This window comes from Protopterus annectens, chromosome 16.part0 (assembly GCF_019279795.1).
Source record: "Protopterus annectens isolate FY-2018-M chromosome 16.part0, PAN1.0, whole genome shotgun sequence".
Taxonomy (NCBI): domain Eukaryota; kingdom Metazoa; phylum Chordata; order Ceratodontiformes; family Protopteridae; genus Protopterus; species Protopterus annectens.
In genome coordinates, this window is record NC_056750.1 from 656,980,032 (window position 1) to 657,002,102 (window position 22,071).

General features: G+C 43.9%; 1 protein-coding gene across 1 annotated transcript in view; it reads left to right on the forward strand.

Moving 5' to 3' along the window:
• Positions 1-22,071, forward strand: part of RBM34 (RNA binding motif protein 34) — a 574,650-nt gene that overhangs the window by 270,128 nt on the left and 282,451 nt on the right. The window contains exon 7 of the mRNA XM_044058641.1: positions 11,943-12,026. Within this exon, the coding sequence (XP_043914576.1) occupies positions 11,943-12,026 (84 nt within the window). The remainder of the gene's footprint in view (positions 1-11,942; positions 12,027-22,071) is intronic.

Below are 22,071 nucleotides of genomic sequence, written 5' to 3' on the forward strand. Positions count from 1 at the left end.
TGTTCTTCATCTCACATTGCTGCAGTCCTTACTTATGGGTAGTCCGCTGTCCTCGGTCGGCCCGAATACCAAAGTATTAGGCTGGTCATGAAGCCTAGATCTGACATCAGGCGTCAGGGTATAAAGGCATGACCGGCGTCATATCCTCAGTCTTTTGCCGCATGGTCCGATGCAGAAGCAGAGTTGCAAGTGCCGTTCGTTCTGAAATTTTTTTTGGAGTTTCAGACCGATACCAAGTTGGGCTAAGTACCCCGTTGGGGAATATTTTTGTTTTTTCTTGCCTCAGTTACTTACCGGATGTCAGATTCTGTGCCTCCTGCCCCAGTTAAACCGGACAGGTATTACAGGGTGCCTGAGGCTCATAAATATCTGTATAAGAGTCCTAGGGCGGACCCAGAAACTATTAGTCAGGGGCCTAAGGGTGTTAGAGCCTCTGTTGTTAAGAATCCGGTTCCTCTGGATAAGGAAGCTAGAGCTTTGGATAGATGGGGTAAGAAGGTGTATACCTCTTCTACTTTAGCAATGAGAGCTTTGAACTGCCAGTTTCATATGTTGAAGTATCAGAATTTCCTCCTTTCTCAGCTAAGATCTAAAGTGGATGCTTTGGCAGAGGGCATAGAGTGTAAAGAATTGCAGGATTTAGTGCATGTTTCTGAACAGGTGGGTAAGCACTCTTTGCAATGTGGTTTTGATGCTTTACAGGCTTCTTCTAGGGTGGCTGCCACTGGTTCAGTCATTGGAGGCACGCCTGGCTTAAGGATCAGAATTTGTCTGAGCATGTTAAGTCTAGAATTCTGGATGCCCCTTTGCAGTCTGAAGTTTTGTTTGGTCCTCCTGTGGAGTCAGTCTTAAAGAAAATGGAAGACAAGGCTAAGTCTATGCAGACTGTTAAAGATTTTTTGCAGGTACAACCTCCAAAGTTTAGTAGAAATTGGCCTACTAAGGGGTGGACGTACCCTTCTTCTGATTCTCAGTCTAGGGGTAGATCTAGGCGTGGTAGGGGCAGAGCTCAGAGTACCTTCAGGCCGAGACAATGGAGTTCGCCTGCTCAATCTGCTGGTGAGGGCAGGGGCCAGTCCTTTCGTAAACAGGCCCAGTGACCTGCATTTTCAGCTGCCAGATTCCTCTTTCCTGGCAGCTCCTTTGGGAGGAAAGTTGGCTCTTTTCAAGCAAAATTGGCATTTAGTCACCCAGGACAAATGGGTATTGGACATTATAAACCGAGGTTACAAGTTCTATTTCCATACCATGCCTCCTTTCAAAGGCATGCCAGGCGTCCTCCTGCAAAGGATAGAGGCTCACAGACAAATTTCTTTACTTCTTCAAATAGGAGCTATACAGCCAGTTCCTCTGTCAGAAGTGGGCCTAGGATTTTATTCTTGCCTGTTTCTAGTTTCAAAGAAAGGAAACACGTGGAGACCAATTTTGGATTTATCTATCCTCAACACTTACCTGGACATTCCAAAGTTCAAGATGCTGACTTTACAACAGCTTTTACCTCTGTTGGGAAAAGATCACTGGATGGTTACTCTGGATCTCAAAGAGGCTTACCTTCATGTTCCTATCAGGCCCAGTTGCAGGAGGTACCTGCGTTTTCAGGCTGGAAATTTACATTATCAGTTCTCTGCATTGCCCTTTGGCTTATCTACTGCGCCCAGAGTGTTCACAAAGGTTCTGGCTCCAGTGATAGCATTTTCAGACTAAGAGGAATACAGATTTATCCTTATTTGGACGACTGTCTGATTATTGCACAAGAAAAGGACGAACTTCTTCATCATCTACAGTATGTGATGGCAGTGTTAAGATGCCTAGGGTATTCTGTGAGCGAAACAAAGTCCAGTCTAGTACCCTCTCAGGACATGTGCTTTCTGGGTGTGAGACTGAATACAGCTTCCCAGATGGCTTTCTTGACCCCGGACAAACAAAGAAGCCTTTCTCTTTATTTCCAGCAAATGTCTCTACGGTCCAGGCTGACTGCAAGGACAGTCCTTCAAGCCTTGGGGTTCATGGCATCTTGTATTCTGGTGCTTCCCAATGCCAAATTGCATATGAGGAAGCTTCAATGGTATCTCAAAAATGTGTGGACACAGCACTGCCAAGATCTAGACACTGTCATTCAGATAATACCTTGCATTCAGAAGGAGTTTTTGTGGTGGGCTCAGGAATGTCACCTAAACAAGGGACTCTCTGTGACCCGGCCAGAGGCGAGTCAGATTCTAACGACAGATGCCTAGGACAAGGCTTGGGAGCACACCTCAATGGAAAATGGGTGCAAAACGTGGCCTGTCAAACTCCAACATTTGCATATCAACTTGAAGGAAATGTTAGCAGTCCAGTTTGCATTGATGGCTTTCAAGATTTACTTCGTCCAGGGCAGGTGTTGATTCAAACAGACAACACTACTGTCATGTGGTACATCAACAAGGAGGGGGAACCCATTCTTACCCTCTTTGCAGGCAAGCGATGATTCTGTGGGAAACTGCTCTCAATCTACACCTCAATCTTCAGGCAAGGTTTCTACCAGGAGCACAGAACTCCTTAGCAGATGTATTGAGCAGACAAATAGTGGATCCTCACGAGTGGAAATTGGATCCTCATGTATTTCAACAGTTGACAGTGTTATGGGGAACTCCAGACATAGATCTGTTCGCTTCTCCACTAAATTACCAGTTGCCAAAGTTTTGCACAAAAATGTTTCATCACACAGCTTGGAAGGTGGACGCTCTGTCTTTCAGTTGGAACAATCTGCATGTATATGCCTTTCCACCTCTGCCTCTTCTTCCCAAGGTACTTTTGAAGGCCAGACAAGACAAGCCAACCATGATTTTGATAGCACCGGATTGGCCTCGACAACACTGGTACCCACTACTGAGGAGTTTAGTACGAGAACCTCCGTGGCCTCTGCCTTTGATTCCGCACCTTTTGTCACAAGAGGACAGTCACTTCCTCAATGTCAAGATTCAGTCTCTGCATCTAACAGCCTGGCATATTCTGTTTTAGACTCTGGAGGGTCTCAACTTCCACAACAAGTTTTGAATGTTATTTTGGAGGCCAGGAGGCCTAGTACCAGGAAAGTTTACGCTGATAAATGGAGGAGATTTTTATTTGGAGCAAAGGAAAGGACTTTGATGTCTCCAAACCTGATTTAAGTGTTGCTCTTCAATATCTTACTGAGTTATTGGACAAGGGTTTGTCTTTCTCCTCAATAAAGGTCCATGCTGCAGCCATTTCTGCTCACTATGAATGTGACCCTCCTTTATTCTCTCATCCTTGGTTTAAGCAATTTCTTAGAGGGGCAAAGAATATAAGACCCCGTAGAGCTCATACTCCTGCTTGGGATCTCAATTTTGTGTTGGAAAAACTTACTCTACAACCTTTTGAGCCTGCAGCTACTGCCGAGTTAAAGTATTTATCATGGAAAACTGCTTTTTGTTGGCCATTACCTCTGCAAGAAGGGTTTCTGAATTACAGGCCCTCATGGCAGTGGAGCCTTTCCTGATTTTTCATAAGGATAGGGTATCTTTGCGTACTAATCCTTCCTTTATGCCTAAAGTGGTTTCTAGTGTGGCCTTAAATCAAACTATTCATTTGCCTACTTTTTATGCAAACCCCAAAATAAAGGGAAAATTTTGCATACTTTGGATATTCACAGGCAGTTGCGTTATTATTTGAGCAGAACCAAGGAGTTCAGACAGTCTCAGCAATTGTTTGTTTCTTTTGCTTTGGGTTCACAGGGTAAACCTGTTTCAAAACAAACTATTTCTAAATGGATTGGGTTTTGTATTTCTTTCTGTTATTCCCATCATGGTAAGGAGATTCCTGCTGGAATCAGGCCTCATTCCACTAGGGCTACTGCTACTTCTAAGGCCTTTATAAGGGGGGTATCTACAAAAGACATTTTGGAGGCAGCTACTTGGAGTTCAGTGCATACCTTTTCTAAACATTACCACCTTCCTCTTTATTCTAAGTCTAGGGCTGGATTTGCCACTGCAATTTTACAGGGCATTTTAGCGGCCCCTAATGCTTTATGATTTTTACCATCCTCCCTTTCCCGTTGCTTTGGGATTCTACCCATAAGTAAGGACTGCAGCAATGTGAGATGAAGAACATAGTACAGATGTTCTTCGTTCCACATTGCTGCAGTCCTTACTATTGGGTAGTCCGCTGTCCAGTCGGCCCGAATACCAGAGTATATGGCTGACGTCAGTCAGGCGCGTAGACTGGCGTCAATGCGTCAGGGTACTAATGCGCATGACCGACGTCATATCCTCAGTCTTTTTTGCCGCATGGTCCGATGCAGAAGCAGTTTTGCGAGTGCAGGTTGGCGTTCTGAAATATTTCGAAACCGGAGTTTCAGACCGAATCAGAGTTGGCTAAGTACCCGTTGGGAACATTTTGGTTTTTTCTTGCCTCAGTATTTTACCGGATGTCAGAAAAAGTGAATAACTGTATTTCTTGTGGGAAACAGATACCTCATAGGGATTACCATACCTTGTGTATACCTTGTTTAGGGCCTGAGCACGACGTTGTTGGTTGCCGCTCTTGTGCTGGGTTTAACAAACGCACTATTAAGAGGAGGTTAGACTGTGCCAGGTTAGTGTTTGGGAAACATTGCAATTATAAAATGCCGTCGGATGCTCCGACGCCCGCTTCGTCAAGAAGCGCAAGGACAAAACAGTGAAGCCTAGGGTTGATGAACCGGCAGTCCCGGACGTCGGTTCTTTAGAAGGCTCAGTGGAGCCAGTGGTTTTGCCAGGAGTTTCTATGGAGTCCCAGGCAGAAACTTTATTGTTACAGGATGTGCCTTCTCAGGAGGTAGGCCAGGCTGAGGGGGCTTCTCAGGTAACTGTTCTTCCCTCTCTTCCCAACGTAGTTAGAGCCTCTCCTTCTGTTGCCAAAACTTCTTTGAGAGGTAGGCCAAGTTCAGCTTCAGTGGGGGCTTCTCCTAGCATTTGGGTTCTGTACCTAAGAAACATATGCTTAAAATGGCAGAAGATTTGATTACTATGATTAGAGGTTCTATGCCCCCTCCTGATAAGAGGCCTAGGGTGGAACCGGAGTTTGATAGTTTTGAACAGGGTTCAGAGGCCTCTGAGTCTTCTGGAAGATTTGCTGGAGTATCCTCCTTATTCTGATTCTGATGTGGATGATTCCACTCCTACAGCTTCTCCTCCTGAGGATTTCTCATTTTCAGAGACTCTGCATTCCATGAGGGAGCACTTTAAATGGGAAGGCCAGGATTACTCTGATTCAGGAAAAGGCTTAGGGAATTCTTGTTTTACCCCAGCATAGGCCCTTAGCTATACCTCCTGTGTTGAATGTGGTGGAAGATGTTTTGCAGAGGCTTCCCTGAACCCTGACTCTTTGCCTCCTGCTCCTGTTAAACCTGATAGGTACTATAGGGTGCCCGAAGCTCATAAGTATTTGTTTAGGAGTCCTAGGGCGGACCCAGAAACTGTTTCTCAGGGGCCTAAAGGTGTTAAGGCCTCTGTGGTTAAAAATCCTGTTCCCACTGATAAAGAGGCAAGGGCTTTGGATAGGTGGGGAAAGAAAGTGTATACTTCTTCCACTCTAGCCATGAGGCGTTGAATTGTCAGTTTCACATGCTAAAATATCAAAATTATCTCCTTTCACAATTGAAATCTAAGGTGGATGCTTTGGCGGAAGGTATTGAGTGTAAAGAGTTGCTGGATTTGGTTCATGTGTCTGAACAAGTGGGTAAGCATTCTTTGCAATGTGGTTTTGATGCTGTACAGGCCTCCTCGAGGGTGGCTGCCACTAGTTCTGTTCTTCGCAGGCATGCCTGGTTGAGGGATCAGAATTTAGCTGAGCATGTTAAGACAAGGATTTTGGATGCTCCTTTACAGTCTGATGTGTTGTTTGGTTCGCCTGTGGAAGCAGTTTTAAAGAAAATGGAGGACAAAGCTAAGTCTATGCAAACTGTTAAAGATTTTTGCAGGTGCAGCCACCAAGTTTAGTAGAAATTGGCCTGCTAAGGGGTGGACATTTCCTGCTTATGATTCCCAGTCTAGGGGTAGGTCTAGGCGTGGTAGGGGCAGAGCTCAAGGTTCTTTTAGGCCTAGATCAGGAGTTCACCTGCTCAGACTTCTGGTGAGGGCAGGGGTCAGTCCTTTCGTAAACAGACCCAATGACCTGCCTTTTCAGCTGCCAGTAGATTCTCGTCTGGCAGCTCCTTTGGGAGGAAGACTGTCTCTTTTCAAAGAAAATTGGGATTTAATTACTCCAGACAGATGGGTGTTGGATATCATTCACCACGGTTACAGGTTTTATTTCCATACAATGCCCCCTTTCAAAGGCATGCCAGACGCTCCTCCTCCACAAAGAAAAGAGGCTCACAAGCAAATTTCTCAGTTACTCCAGATGGGGGCCATTCAGCCAGTCCCTGTATCAGAAAGGGGCCTAGGATTTTATTCTCGCCTGTTCCTAGTACCAAAGAAAGGGAACACGTGGAGACCAATTCTGGATTTATCTCTTCTCAACACTTATCTGGACATTCCCAAGTTCAAGATGTTGACGTTACAACAGCTTTTACCTCTGCTGGGCAAAGATCACTGGATGGTAACTTTAGATCTCAAGGAAGCTTACCTTCATGTGCCTATAAGGCTAAGTTGCAGGAAGTATCTGCGGTTTCGAGCTGGAAATTCTCATTATCAGTTCTCTGCATTGCCCTTTGGCTTATCTACTGCCCAGAGTATTCACAAAGGTTCTGTCTCCAGTGATAGCTTAATTCAGGCTACAAGGAATTCAAATGTATACTTATTTGGACGACTGCCTGATTCTGGCTCAAGAAAAGGAAGACGAACAACAGCAACTGGAATATGTTATAGCAGATCTAAGAAGCCTTGGGTATTCTGTGAGCGAAATAAAGTCCAGTCTAGTACCCTCTCAAGACATGTGCTTTCTGGGTGTGAGACTGAATACAGCAGCCCAGATGGCCATTTTAACCCCGGACAAACAAAAGAGTCTATCACTTTACTTCCATCAACTATCTCATCAGTCCGTGCTGACTGCAAGGACAGTCCTTCAAGCATTAGGGTTCATGGCATCTTGTATTCTGGTGCTTCCCAATGCCAAACTGCATATGAGGAAGCTACAATGGTATCTCAAAATGTATGGACACAGCACTGCCAGGATTTGGACACTGTCATTCAAATAATACCTTGCCTTCAAAAAGAATTTTTGTGGTGGGCTCAGGAATGTCACCTAAACAAGGGACTCTCTGTGACCCGGCCAGAGGCGAGTCAGATTTTAACGACAGATGCCTCGGACATTGCTTGGGGAGCTCATCTAAATGGAAAGTGGATACAAGACAAGTGGCCTGCCAGACTACAGCATCTACATATCAACATGAAGGAGATGTTAGCAGTCCAGTTTGCATTAATGGCTTTCAAGGAGTTACTTCTTCCAGGGCAGGTGTTGATTCTAACAGACAACACAACTGTCATGTGGTACATCAACAAGCAATGGGGAACACATTGTTATCCTCTATGCAGGTATGCAATGATTTTATGGGAGACTGCGCTAAGCTTGCAACTAAGTCTTGAGGCAAGGTTGCTGCGACGAGCACAGAACTGCTTAGCAGATGTGCTAACCAGACAAATCATGGATCCCCACCAGTGGAAACTGGATCTTCATGTATTTCAGAAATTGACAGTGTCATGGGGAACTCCAGACATAGATCTGTTCGCTTCTCCACTAAACCACCAGCTGCCAAAGTTTTGCACAAAGGGGTTTCATCACACAGCTTGGAAAGTGGATGCTCTGTCTTTCAGTTGGAAAAACCTTCATGTGTATGCCTTTCCACCTCTGCCTCTTCTTCCAAAGGTGCTATTAAAAGTCAGACAAGACAAGCCAAGGATGATTTTGATAGCTCCAGATTGGCCTCGGCAACATTGGTACCCACTACTAAGGAGTCTGGTAAGGAAGCCTCCATGGCCTTTACCTTTGATTCCTCATCTGTTATCTCAGAAGGACGGTCATCTGCTCAATGTCAAGCTTCACTCTCTTCATCTAACAGCCTGGCATATTCTGTGTTGAAACACAGCAGGTCTCAACTTCCTCAACAAGTTTTAAATGTGATTATGGAAGCTAGAAGACCTAGTACAAGGAAAGTGTCATGAAAAATGGAAGAGATTTTTATTTTGGAGTACAGCAAAGAATTTGGAGATTTCTGAGCCTAATTTGAGTGTGGCTCTTCAATATCTTACTGAGTTATTGGACAAAGGTTTGTCCTTCTCTTCCATTAAAATTCATGCTGCAGCAATTTCAGCTCACTATGATTGTGACCCACCATTGTTTTCGCATCCTTTGTTCAAGCAGTTTCTTAGAGGGCAAAGAATATAAGACCCCCGTAGAGCTCCTACTCCTGCTTGGGATCTCAATTTTGTGTTGGAAAAACTTACTCTACAACCTTTTGAGCCTGCGGCTACTGCTGAATTGAAATACTTGTCATGGAAGACTGCTTTTCTGTTGGCTATTACTTCTGCAAGAAGGGTGTCTGAGTTGCAGGCCCTTATGGCAGTAGAGCCTTTTTGATTTTCCATAAGGATAGGGTATCATTACGTACTAATCCTTCCTTTATGCCTAAGGTGGTTTCTAGTGTGGCTTTAAACCAAACTATTCATTTGCCTACTTTTATGCAGACCCCCAAAATAAAGGGAAAAGATTTTGCATACTTTAGATGTACACAGGCAATTGCGTTATTATTTAAGCAGGACTAAGGATTTTAGGCAGTCTCAGCAGTTGTTTGTTTCTTTTGCTTTGAGTTCAGGGCAAGCCTGTGTCAAAACAAACTATTTCTAGGTGGATTGGGTGTTGCATTGCATTTTGTTATTCCCATCATGGCAAGGAGATTCCAGCTGGGATTAGGCCTCATTCCACTAGGGCTACTGCCACTTCAACAGCATTTCTAAGGGGTGGCAACTAAGGATATTTTGGAGGCAGCTACTTGGAGTTCAGTGCATACTTTCTCTAAGCATTATCACCTTCCTATCTACTCTAAGTCTAGGGCTGGTTTTGCCACAGCTGTTTTGCAGGGCATGTTGTCAGCTCCTACTTCTTTATGATTTGCCAGCCTCCCTTACCTCTGCTTTGGGATTCTACCCAATAGTAAGGACTGCAGTAATGTGGAACGAAGAACATAGTACAGTTTTGTACCTACCATAAATGTAGATGTTCGAGGATCCACATTGCTGCAGTCAATACCCTCCCTCCTTCCCCTCTGTGTTTAGGGGTGGTTGTGTAGGTGAGGTTATATGTTGATATTTTTGTATATATTGTACATATTTTTGGTGCAGGTATTTTGGGCCTTGTCTTTTAGGGTCTTCTGACATCTGGGGCAAGAAAAGACTGAGGATATGGCGTCGGTCATGCGCATTAGTACCCTGGCGTACTGGCGTCAGTCTAATGCGCCCTGACCGGCGTCAATATACTCTGGTATTCGGGCCGACTGGACAGCGGACTACCCAATAGTAAGGACTGCAGCAATGTGGATCCTCGAACATCTACATTTATGGTAGGTACAAAACTGTACTTTTGTACCTACCATAAATGTAGATGTTCAATCCACATTGCTGCAGTCAATACCCTCCCTCCTTCCCTCTGTAGTTTGACTTGGTGCTATGCTTTAGGTGATGGTTGTTGTGGGCATGTTTTGGGAGGTATTCTGTTTTGGCTGTGGCCTTTCTGGTTTGGCCTTCTGACATCTGGGGCAAGAAAAGACTGAGGATATGACGTCGGTCATGCGCCTTTATACCCTGACGCTCTGATGTCAGATCTAGGCGCCCATGACCGACGTCAGCCTAATACTTTGGTATTCGGGCCGACCGAGGACAGCGGACTACCCATAAGTAAGGACTGCAGCAATGTGGATCTTCGAACATCTACATTTATGGTAGGTACAAAACTGTACTATACTGAAAGCTCTTGATTATGGGTATGGATAGTAAGATTCAACCAGTGAAAATGTTGTTAAGTCTCTTTAGGGTTCTGTAATGGTCAGACATATTTTCATCAACCGGGGAGAAGTTGTGGACTATAAAGAGTTGAAGGAAGTTGTTGGTCCTCCCCACAGAACAAGGTGATTATGATTACCTTAGTTGAATGGATACTTTAGAGCTATGCATTTAAGCCTCATATACAGCAAGCAGAGAGTTATAAATCAAAGTGGGTGATGATGATGAAATGGAGAATGTCTGAGAAACAAGGAGAGATTAGGATTTTGGATACAGATTCTTAAGGAGAATAACCACAACTGTACACAGTATTATGCTGTTAAAAGTTGCAGAAATTATTTTAAGAACAAAGCCAACATGGAAACAGAGTGTGGAGATTTTGCCATTAGGGGATGACTATAGTAGGGGTATAGAGAATAGGCAAGAGGGGCCTTGAATATACTGGAGAACATTAGCAAAGTAACAAAGGTATTGGGAGCACCTAACTAGGGAGTGAAAGTTAATAAAGTGGGATGAGGCCAAGAAGAAGTTTGGATTGCATGTTAGAGACAGGCTTCCCCACCAGGGATTGATATCAGAGTATAGATAGAGAGCGGGATAGTGGAGTGCTAAGTGAAAAACCAGGTCTGACAGAATTTTTATACGAGTCTAGAATGGAAGCTGCTGTTAAAAAAGGGATAATTATTAGGACATATAAAATATTGCATGATAACTATAAGAATCAACCAGAGGATGTTAGAAATGGTAGGAAGAGAGACAGGGAAAACAGTTTACAAATGAACAATGGAAGATCATCAGTATGGCTCCCTGGTATGCAACAAAGTCCAGAAGGTTTAGAAGTTTTGCGTGAAACTGTTTGCATAGGTATTTTTATACCCCAAATAGACTTCGGAGATTTTTTCTCCAGTAGATAAGTTCTGGAATTGTGATGGAAGAGAGAGAGGTAACTGGGAACATTGTTTTTGCAGTGTAACAAGTTGACAAGATTTATTTATTAGAAAATGGAAATCAAAATCTAAACCAACTGTGATTGAAATACTGAATATTGAAAAATAAATGCAAGAACTTTAGGTAGGAGCTTTAGGAAAAGGAAGGAGCAAATTACAGATAATGGAATTTGTGGAAACAATACGTGGAGAATAATCAGGAGTAGTGACACTGAACGAAAAGATGAGAATTGAGCAATATATGCAATATCGGAGTGAGTAATTCTTAAAGGAAGAAAGCATATATGTAATGTGAATACAACAGAGGTTAATTTGGTTTGTTTTCTTTTCTGTTCTGTTAATTTGTATTTTCAGTTATCCTGTTATAATTTAGTAAAGGTGTTTAGAAACATACTTCATATAGAGACAGTGAATCCATGGCTGTGACGTTTTTGACATGCAGTTCTTTAGAGTGTGGTGGGTGGTGGAGGGGCACTTGTCAAAGTTTTCTCTATAAAGGTTGTGAGAGCAAAGCCTTCACAAGAGGAGAACTCGGTATATGTAAGGTCTGTTGGCCTTCTTTGGCACTCTCATGCTTCAGATGAAATTAGTGCAACACACTTGGTTGCCACTTAAATTTGTACTTTGTTTTCATCCCCTTTCCTTTACATATATGTAAATCCTGACTGCAAAGTATGAAAATGGACTGTTTTAGTTGATACAGTTTTTGCTGCTTTTTGAGCCATGCTGGCACTGTTTACTGTTCTGTCACTGGTTTTGTCTTTACGGAAAGTTAGTAGCAGTGAAGGCTGTATGGTTTCCTGAGCAGCAGATTTACTGTCATGACATTCATTTGATGGCCAGCATTTGATTCTTTCATTCATGGGGTATCTGTTATTGATTTACATTAAAGGATAACATATGGCCTATCAGCTTGAAGCAATATTGAAATAAAAATGAAACAAAAACAATTTAGTTTTCAGTTCAGTTGTTAAATGAAGTGTTTAAAATGTTTTAATAATCATTAACATTTGTTTCTCAGGCGCAAGAGCCACCCCAAGCGTCATAATATGAATGCATACATTGTGTTTAAGGAAGAAAGTGATGCAGTCAAGGCTTTGCAGAGGTAAGGAATGAATCAATGAGTAATGTATGTTGAGATTTCCTCACATCTAGGTCTCCTTAGTAATTCTTTGCAAAAAGGTACTAACCCCATTTAGGGAGAGAGTCTGTCAGTTTAAAATTCTTGAAGCAGCAAGTACATTTTCTATAATGGCTTACTAAACAATCCTCTCACAAACATCTTGTGGAGTGAATGTTAACCCAAGTAGGCAGAGAAGAAAAGAGTCATTTCTGTATATATCGTTATTGGTGCTTTCATTGTATCCTCTATTTATTATTGCTATTATTGGTGATAGTGTTCTTCTGATGTCCTTCAAGAATGCAACTGCAGTCATAACGTGGGGTTGTCCTGCCTCAGGCAGCCCTCGGTCGGCCGGATTCCTAAGTCTGGGTCCGACGTCGGCTGATGTCGCATTTCTCTCTGACGTCAGAGCGGCTGGAGTACATAAGCATCAGCCGACGCCATTTCCTTTTTCTTGCCGCGCGGTGCCCGAAGCAGAAGCAGTTCGCAAGTGCCGGTCGGTCAGCTCCTGTATTCTTCGATACCGAAGTCATCAAAAAAGCTAAGTACCCCGTTGGGGACCTTTTCTTGCCTCAGCCGATGTCAGAAATTACTGAAAAAGTTAACAATTGTCATTCTTGTGGTAAACAAATACCTCATAAGGATTTCCACTCTTACTGTCTTCCTTGCCTTGGCCCAGACCACGACGTCTCAGCCTGTGTAGCCTGTGCTCCCTTCAACAAGCGCACTCTCAGGCGCCGGGTGGAGTTCGCTGAAGATTTTTTCGGCAATAAATTTGCTTACACCATGCCGTCGGAACTTCCGACATCGCAAACTCCCAAGAAGCGAAAAGACCGGGACCGACATCCTCGGCCCGCGTCTACCACCGACTCCACGCCAAAACCTAGCACGAGTGCTCCGGTTCCCTCTGAGACTGTCTCTCCACCGCTCCGAACCGAAGATACCGCATTACTGACGACTCCGATTCCGGACATCACTCCGACGCCAGTTATCGATTTTCCTCCGGATACCGAAACCGAGGAAATGCCCGAGACCATTGCTGTAGACAAGGTCACTCCTGCACGTGGAGCTGCCAGGCCTCCTATGGCCATGAGTATTAAGGCCTACACTAGGGCTAAGGCAGCCAGCAAAACAAAGCATCTTACTACTAAAACCTTACCTCAGCCTACTCCAGAGACACAAATTATGTCCATGGCTGCTGACTTAATTTCTATGATTAGAGGTTCACAGGCCCATCCTGAGAGAGGATCCCAGCCTCCTTCTGATAAAAGGCCCCGGGTTGAACCCCCTGACCCTATTCCTTCAGAAGAAGATTCTGAGGGCTCTGTCCACTCTGATAGCCAGGAAGAGCTCTTCCAGACCTATGAGGACTCGGATGCAGAAGATTCCATCTCCTCGGCCTCCCCTCCTGAGGATATTTCTTTTGGGGAAGTTCTGCATACCATGAGGGAACATTTCAAGTGGCAAGGACAGGAATATTCTGATTCCAGAAAACGCCTTAGGACTTTCCTTAAGAAGCCCCAGCACAGGCCCTTAGCTATTCCTCCTGTACTTGATGTTTTGGATGATTTATATTCTGACTCTAGTGCTACCCCTGATTCTCTTCCTCCTGCTCCAGCCAAGCCAGACAGGTATTACAGGGTCCCAGAAACTCATTCCCATTTATTCAGGGCCCATACTACTGATTTGGAAACTATTTCACAGGGGCCTAAAGGAGTTTCAGCTTCCACCTCTAAAAATCCATTGCCCTCCAACAGGGAAGCTAGGTCATTAGAGAGATGGGGCAAAAAGGTTTACACATCCACTACCTTATCTATGAGAGCTTTGAATTGCCTTTTTCATATGTTACAATATCAGGATTTCCTGTTAGAAGATTTACAAAAAACATTAGCCACTCCTGATCCTTTAGACAGGAAGGCTTTGCAGGAAGCTGTACATAACACTCAGCAAGTAAGCAATCACTTCCTGCAGTGTGGATATGATGCACTGGAAGCTTCATGTAGGGCAGCTATGACAGGGGCAGTCATTCGTAGACATGCGTGGTTAAAAGATCAACCTCTACCAGATCATGTAAAGGCAAAACTTCTGGATGCACCTTTGGAAAAGAACAAGCTTTTTGGTGCTAATGCTAAGGATGTGTTAAAGACCATCGAAGAAAAAGCAAAATCAGTTCAGACGGTGAAAGATTTCCTCCAGGTTCAACCCCCCAGATTCAGTAGGCATTGGCCTTCTAAAAACTGGTCCTTTCCTAATCCAGAAAAGTTTCAAAGGGGTAAGAACAGACGTGGCCGAGGAAGAGGCCAATACAGAGGCCCTTACAGGGGACGACAATGGCAGCCAGGAAACCAAAGAAGTGACGCAGGGGTTTCACCTGCCCCACAGCCACAATCTCAATGACTTTCCTCTACTTCCGCCTACTAAGGAACAAATAGAAGCTCCCTTGGGCGGAAAATTATCTCTGTTTGCAGAAAATTGGCACAGACTGACAAAGGACAAATGGATTTTGGACATTATAGACCAAGGGTACAGGTTCCATTTTCATACCTTGCCAAGAAAACAAGGCATGCCAAACCTACCACAAAACCAGAGGGCAGAGGCTATCAAGCAAATCACTCTGCTGACTCGGATGAAAGCAATAGAAAGAGTTCCACAACAAGAACAAGACCAGGGGTTTTACTCAAGACTGTTCCTTGTTCCAAGAAAAGAATCTCAATGGAGACCAATACTGGACTTGTCCGCATTAAACACCTTTCTCATAGTACCAAAGTTCAAAATGCTGACTCTACAGCAACTCCTTCCCATGCTGGGCAAGGGGTCTTGGCTGATTACTCTGGACCTCAAGGAGGCATACCTGCATGTCCCTATCAGACACAGCTGCAGAAGATACCTCAGATTTCTTGCAGGGCCAGAGCATTATCAATTCTCAGCATTGCCATTTGGCTTATCTACTGCACCCAGAGTATTCACAAAATGCCTGGCTTCAGTAATTGCTCATTGCAGGCTCCAGGGGATACAAATTTACCCGTACCTGGACGACTGCCTCATACAAGCGGACGACAAATTGATGTTGACAAAAAACTTGGATTATGTCATACGATTACTTCAAGCTCTGGGATACACAGTCAACTTCCAAAAGTCAAGACTGCAGCCATCCCAGCAAATAATCTTCTTAGGAGCCAAACTAGACACAGCCTCTCAAATGGCTTACCTGACAGAAGACAAGAAAGAGAAATTAACTCATTACTTCAAAAGTTTAGCAAAACTCACCCAGATGACTGCAAGGAGATTCCTACAGGCCCTGGGTTACATGGCATCCTGCATTCTCCTGGTTCCATTAGCAAGACTACACATGAGAAAGCTTCAATGGTACCTAAAAAGCATTTGGTCTCAACACAGCAACAACTTGGAGACAATCATACCGCTCATTCCATGCCTACAAAAGGAATTCCTATGGTGGGCCTCAGTGAGCCAGGCAAACACAGGTATGTCATTCAAAAAACCACAGATAACACAGACCATGACCACAGGCGCCTCAGACCTTGGATGGGGGGCGCACATGGAAGGCAGGTGTATACAAGGACAATGGTCTCCAAAGGAAACACATCTACATATAAACCAAAAGGAAATGCTGCCATCGAGGCCTTTCAACACCAACTTCAGCAAGGCAATTTACTGATACGGACAGACAACACCACTGTGATGTGGTACATAAACAAGCAAGGGGGCACCCACTCTTACCCCCTTTGCAGACTGACAATGCATCTTTGGGAGAAATCACTGAGCCTAAACATCCAGTTACAATCCCAGTTTGTTCCAGGCAAAGACAATGTGTTGGCGGACAGCCTAAGCAGGAATTTCACAGATCCACACGAGTGGAGATTACATCCGAAGGTCTTCACACAACTCACTTCGACATGGGGCAGGCCAGAAGTGGACCTATTTGCCTCTCACCTCAACCATCTTCTACCAAAATTCTGCACAAGGACATACCATCCAAAAGCTTGGAAAATAGATGCTCTCTCATTCAACTGGAACTTCCTAACAATCTATGCATTCCCACCTCTGCCACTGATGACCTCAGTATTACTAAAGATCAAAGCAGAGAGACCCAAGGGAATCATAATAGCTCCGGACTGGCCAAGACAACACTGGTACCCACTACTACGGAGCATATGTCACACCAGGAGGTGGGCCCTTCCCCAATGGCCTCTACTTTTGACTCAGCACAATTTCGAAACAGTGCATCCAAACCTTCAGACACTGCAGCTAGAAGTTTCAATGCATCTGAGTCACTCAACTCTGATTACTGCAAAGTTACAGGGTCTTAGTGTCAACTTTTCATCTTTGACACCATCTTTATCACCAACCTGTTCAGCAACTTTCTTGGTGTTGGAGTCATCATCATTCAAGGTGTCTGCACCAGTATCAACAGTGGAGCCACCCAGATGGTTGTTGTTTGTGCTTCTGTATCTGGTATCATCAATGACCATGTCCTTTAGGGCAATAACTGTGCTGACTCTGAGGTCTCCTGTGCCATGGATTCTGCCATCAGCACTGGAGTTGCTCAAAATGGTGATAGTTTAACCCATTATGTAGGCAGGGGATGTTTCACTTTCTTTGGCTCCATCCCTCAGCAGCCACCAGTCTGCTGCCTTGTTTTGTCATCATCCTTTCCAGCAGTATGGCAGCAGTGAAAGTCTTAAGCAATCCCATTGAGGTCAGCATGAGTCTTTAGGTGTTTTGGATGAGTCCCCTTAGTAGCCACTATGTAAACATATTTGCAAGAGGGGGTACTTTGTCTGTTTAGACTTAGTACAGTAGAGGGGTACTTGGCCCACCAACCCCTGCCTTGGAAGAGGAGATTCTCTGTGAGGCCTTCAGATTTACCACCTCTGGGTGATCTCACTGACTGCATTATGAACCTGGTGGCAGAGAGGGCATGGTTGAAGCCTAACATAGTGGAGAGCATCCCACGGAAGCTGGATGGGATCCTTTGCCTATTCAAGGACAGATGGCATTGGAGCAAGGGTCTCCTAGTGAATTTCATTATTTTTGGCAGCATCCACCAAGAAGGAACTGTCAGATAGGCCAGTGGTCTATCATCCTAACAAGGTGTCTAGGACAAGGTTTAAAGCTAAATGCCAAAAAATGTATAGTCATACCCTTTGACAAAAACAATGTGCCCACAAATTACCACATAGACGGAAACCCATTAAGTACAGAGAAAGTTATTAGGGACCTGGGGACCCAAGTTGATAGCAGTTTCTCCTTTGAAAACCACATTGCCAAAGTGGTTAGAAAGACCTTCTACTTAGCCCACCTCATCACGAAGGGTTTCACATCTAGGTCAAGAGAGGTAATCGTGCCCCTTTATTCATCCCTCATCAGGTCCATCATAGAATACATTGCCCCTTTTGGGATGTACCTTACCCGACACCTGCAGCAATTAGAAATACCCCAAAAGTATCTCACCAAGAAGATCAAGGGTCTCAAACAGATGCCATATGCTGCTCGGTTAAAAAAACTCCAGCTCTACTCAGTTGCATACTGCCTACTTCGAGGCGATCTATGCCTGACATACAAAGCTATATCAAATCCAGAATTAATGGACATGCTCCACCTCAGTAAATCTAAATCCCTTAGAGCCACATGCTCGAGGGACTTGAACCTCAGCACAGAAATAAATAGAACTTGCTGGAGGGACAGGTTCATAACCCAGAGGCTCCCTTCGCTCTGGAATAGAATTCCAGTTCATGTGAGGCAGAGCACCTCACTGAATCTCTTCAAGAAGAATCTCGATAGGTGGATGGGGGATCGTAGGTTTGTCCCAGGGATTACTCCCGTGTTACTATTAGACAGAGGCACAGTAAACTAAACCTTAAAAAGGGCACAGTATACTCAAATCAAGGGGTGGCGTAAGCCATACAGAATCGGGCTAGGCTTATAATTGCCCCAGGGCAGATAGCCTAGTATGAACCTATGAACCTATAAGGCATTACATGGGGAAGTGAGTATGCAGTTTGGGTATGTTAGTTCTCAGAGTGTTGAATTATTTATCCCAAATGACAAGATTCCAAGGAGATTTAGCAGTGCAAGCATTAGACTGAGGGTGTTTGCCACTTCTGTCACTCAGAAGCAAGTAAAGTCTCAGGTGGCAGCAGTACTATTTCCAACTTCTCCGTGAGGCAGTTGAGCAACACAGCTGATTGACTGGTTAGAGTGGCAAACACTTGTAAAATGATGCCACACCTAATTCTTCTTTAATTTTGTTGGCAACTTCAAGGCATCCTTTGTGAGTGCTACCTTTGATGTGTCCTCACTGTTTGGACTCAAGGTCAAGGAAAAAATCCTTAAGAGCACACAAGAAGGTGAGACATTGCCTGCCTTTAGGGAGCCATTTTGTGACCCCTCAGAAGTCATTTTCCTGGAACCAAAAAGGGTCCAAAGCACTGTGGTTCAAAAGATCCCAGCACTTTCCCTTCAACTTTTCTTCACAAAGGGGCATCTGTGGCATAGAAGGCCTCTTTAATGGATGTTGCCCCAAGTACAGGAGAATTCTGCCGAAAGAGATTCAGGAGTTCCTAAAGGCTAGCTCAATTGCTCGTCTCTTGAGACAGTCCAGGGCAAGCACACTTTTCACCTAGTGACTTGGGTGGTCATAACATTTTAATAACAAGCTGAAGACCATAATATCCAGAGGCCATGTCATTCCATTCTCATAAACTCCAACAATGTCACCTCTGACCATTCCAGACATGCCACCACACCAAAAAAGGACAGCTGCTAAGGAGGTTGCAGGCTTCTCTTAAACAAAAAAAAAAGGCAATCCTAGAGGACCCACCATAACAGAAAGGGTCTTGAGTTTATTCTGAATTCATTTAAGGCCAAAAGGACCTCTGTCCCATTCTAGACCTAAGCAGTCCAAATTAGTACATGAAAAAGATACAGTTCCAGAGGGTCACAGTGCAAGCTATTCTTCCTTGTTACAGGAGATTCACTGGATGTCTCTGTAGACCCTGAGGATGCTGACCTCCAAGTAAAGATCACCAAGGAGTCTGCACTATTGATTAGGAGCCAATCGCTCTCAGTTCCAAGCCTTGCCCTTTGGTCTTAACAGCCTCCTGGGCGTTCACTAAATGCATAGCAGCTGTTGCAGACCAACTGCAACTGAGGGGGATTCGCATATTCCCATTTCTGAATGAATGGCTTCTGGCTGCCACAACAATGGAGTCCCCTGCTGTTGGCCAGACACTATTTACTTCACTTGTGTCTGTCATTACCCATCTCAGTAAACATGAAAAAGTATTAGCTAGAACCTTCATAAACTTTGATTTTCATAGGGTACAGTCCGGACACAAATCATGCATTGTCAAACTTCCAGAAGAAAGACTTAAAATTTAATCTCCAGTTTTGCCCTTCGTGTCATTTCTTTTCCTCCAACTTCTCTTATATTTATTGAGTCATTGGATTTATGGCCGCTTCTTTTCAATTTGTACTTCATGTGAAGTTTTATGTGAAGCATTCTACGGGAGACCCTGAGCATGCAGTGGACTCTGTCACTATATTCTATGAACACTCCCATTCATCTCTCCTCAGCTTACAAATGACACTTAATGTGGTGGGTGAAGTTCCCCATAATTTCATCAGGGGGACCCTTTACCTTTCTCCTTCCCAAGGCCACAGTGACAATTGAAGCCTCCTTTCTGAGGTGTTGGGACATTTTAAAGGGAGAATGGTCCAGGGCACATAGCCCCAGTAAGTGGCCAATCTTTTAATAAATATTGTTTCCCCGCTAGCTTTGCAGGCCTTCCAGGACAGTCTTCCACAGAGTGAGAGTTACATTCACATAAACAATATATTAGTAATCTGGTCTGTCAGCAGGAAGGATGGAACCGAATCCTACCCTGTGTGTCAAGAAGCCATGAGGTTGTGCCATTGGGCAATGTCTTCTTGGTGCTTTCTGGTTCCAGTGTATGTTCTAGGACAGACCACCTACCAAATGGACAGACTGAGCAGATTGATGCAGATGCCTCATCACTGGCCTTTTTAGTCCATTAATAGTGCATATGTCTTTGTGGGGGGGGGTCTAGCCTTGCTGCTGTGTAGTTCCATCCATGACCAGTTCCCAATGCTGCAACTATTTTGCCTTCATCTCTCTGCAAGGACAGTCACCAAAGGATATTCTGGTCTATCTGTGGCCACCTGGAGTATTCTCTGCCTTTCCTGCTCTTCCACCAATGATGAAATTCCTTCAGAAAGATTCTGTGTGCAAGTCTTCAGTAATCACATGCCCCCTCTTTGGCCAAGACAGATTTGGTTCCCCTTGCTAAGGCCTCACCTCAAGAAGCAGCCCTAACTTGTAGATCTGCAGTCTGATCTCCTTTTCCCTCTTTTAGTAAGCCTCACTTGGGTATTTATTCCTTCAGATTAACTGCATGATTTCTGAAGTTCTAGTGACGGCCAGAGATCCAACTTATATTTCCATAGTGGTCCAAATTCTTTCAGCTGCACAGAAAGACTCTGCAAACAAAAATTTACAAAAGCAAATATAAAATTTTTTCAGTATGGACGTGTCAACAGGGACTGGATCCATTCTCCATAACAATCCGCACAGTGTTAGTTTGTCATCTTATGATCTCTATTGCAGTATTACTAACTATTGTAATATCCTGCCAGGAAACCAAAGCCTAAGTTTCTTCTTGTGTTGTACACCAGCTGTATAAGCCTGGCAAAGCCACAAGGTAAGTACCTCAGAATTTGTCACTCCCAGCCAAAACACTGAAATGGCATGTTGTTGTTGGCCAGCCAGGCTTACTACCATTGCCAGTTCCACTTACCTTGGGGAGGTAGGTATCCTTAATGGGGAAACTTCATTCTCCTATTTTTTTGAAGAAAAAAACTTTTTCATGTCAATTAAGAAGAGAAACTGAGACTGTGGGAGGCAAATACCACACAGGGATAGCCACACTTAATGTCTTTTTTTTTGCCTAGAAGTCAATCATGACTATAGAAATTGCTCCATTTACCAGTCTTAGTCTCTTAGTGTACCCTTAGTAGTCATGTGTCCTCCTTTAAGTTTTACATAGAAAAACAGAAACTCGGAGACCTTGTGCATGTAACAATGGAGACTAGCCCTTCTCACTTTGACAGCCTGCATCAGTTGAAGATTGGAATGAAAAATTTAAATCGGATCCTTCAGTTGTCGTTTTGGACTATAATGTCCCCGCTGTATCTCCTGATGAGTCTTGGGCCCACTCTTCAGCTGCTTCCTGTGTCTTGACCCCTTACCACTTCTCAGTGTGGTGGGAAAAATAACACATAACCAGAATATTTCTTTATTTAGTTATGAATACATCAGAAATAACATTCCATTATATCCAACAAGACAACATTTTTGTGGCTGTGAACTTGAAATCACCAAAACCGCAAGTCCCAAGTAGGACAGTGTGCTGATGTCAAATTCACTACTGAGCTGCAAGAGTAACTTAGCAGCCCTAGATGCGTTTTGTACCTGGGTGTCGTGTTGTCTTTGATACACTTTTTATTAAAGTCTCGAATAGGAGACAAACGCGTAACCTTGTTATACCTAGTTACAGTATTTAGGTTTCTGTCTCTTGGATAAACACATGGTGGTTGGTTTAAGTCAGAAAGCTCTGATAAATTGTCTGCATTAATTTATTTGAGTGGCAGTGCCTGGAATGTAAATATTTGTGAACGGTAGTTTGTGAAACAGTTGTTAACTAAATACATTACCTGAACCAATGTTTACAAATGATTTAGCTACCAGGAATTGTCACCGCAGAAATATTGGTATTGCTTCATATGGTCAGTTAATTCAGAATTTCCAGATGACGCCAAACAGTTGTGTAATTTATCTAAGAGAGAATTTTTGGCTGAACTCCTTATAAATAGGTGCTACCAAAACTGACTTTGCATAGTATTTTGCATCTGAGGTGACCATGGTCATGGTCAGTGAGTCTATATTTAAACCTGCATGGTATTATGCTAACAGTAGAAACCTGACAAT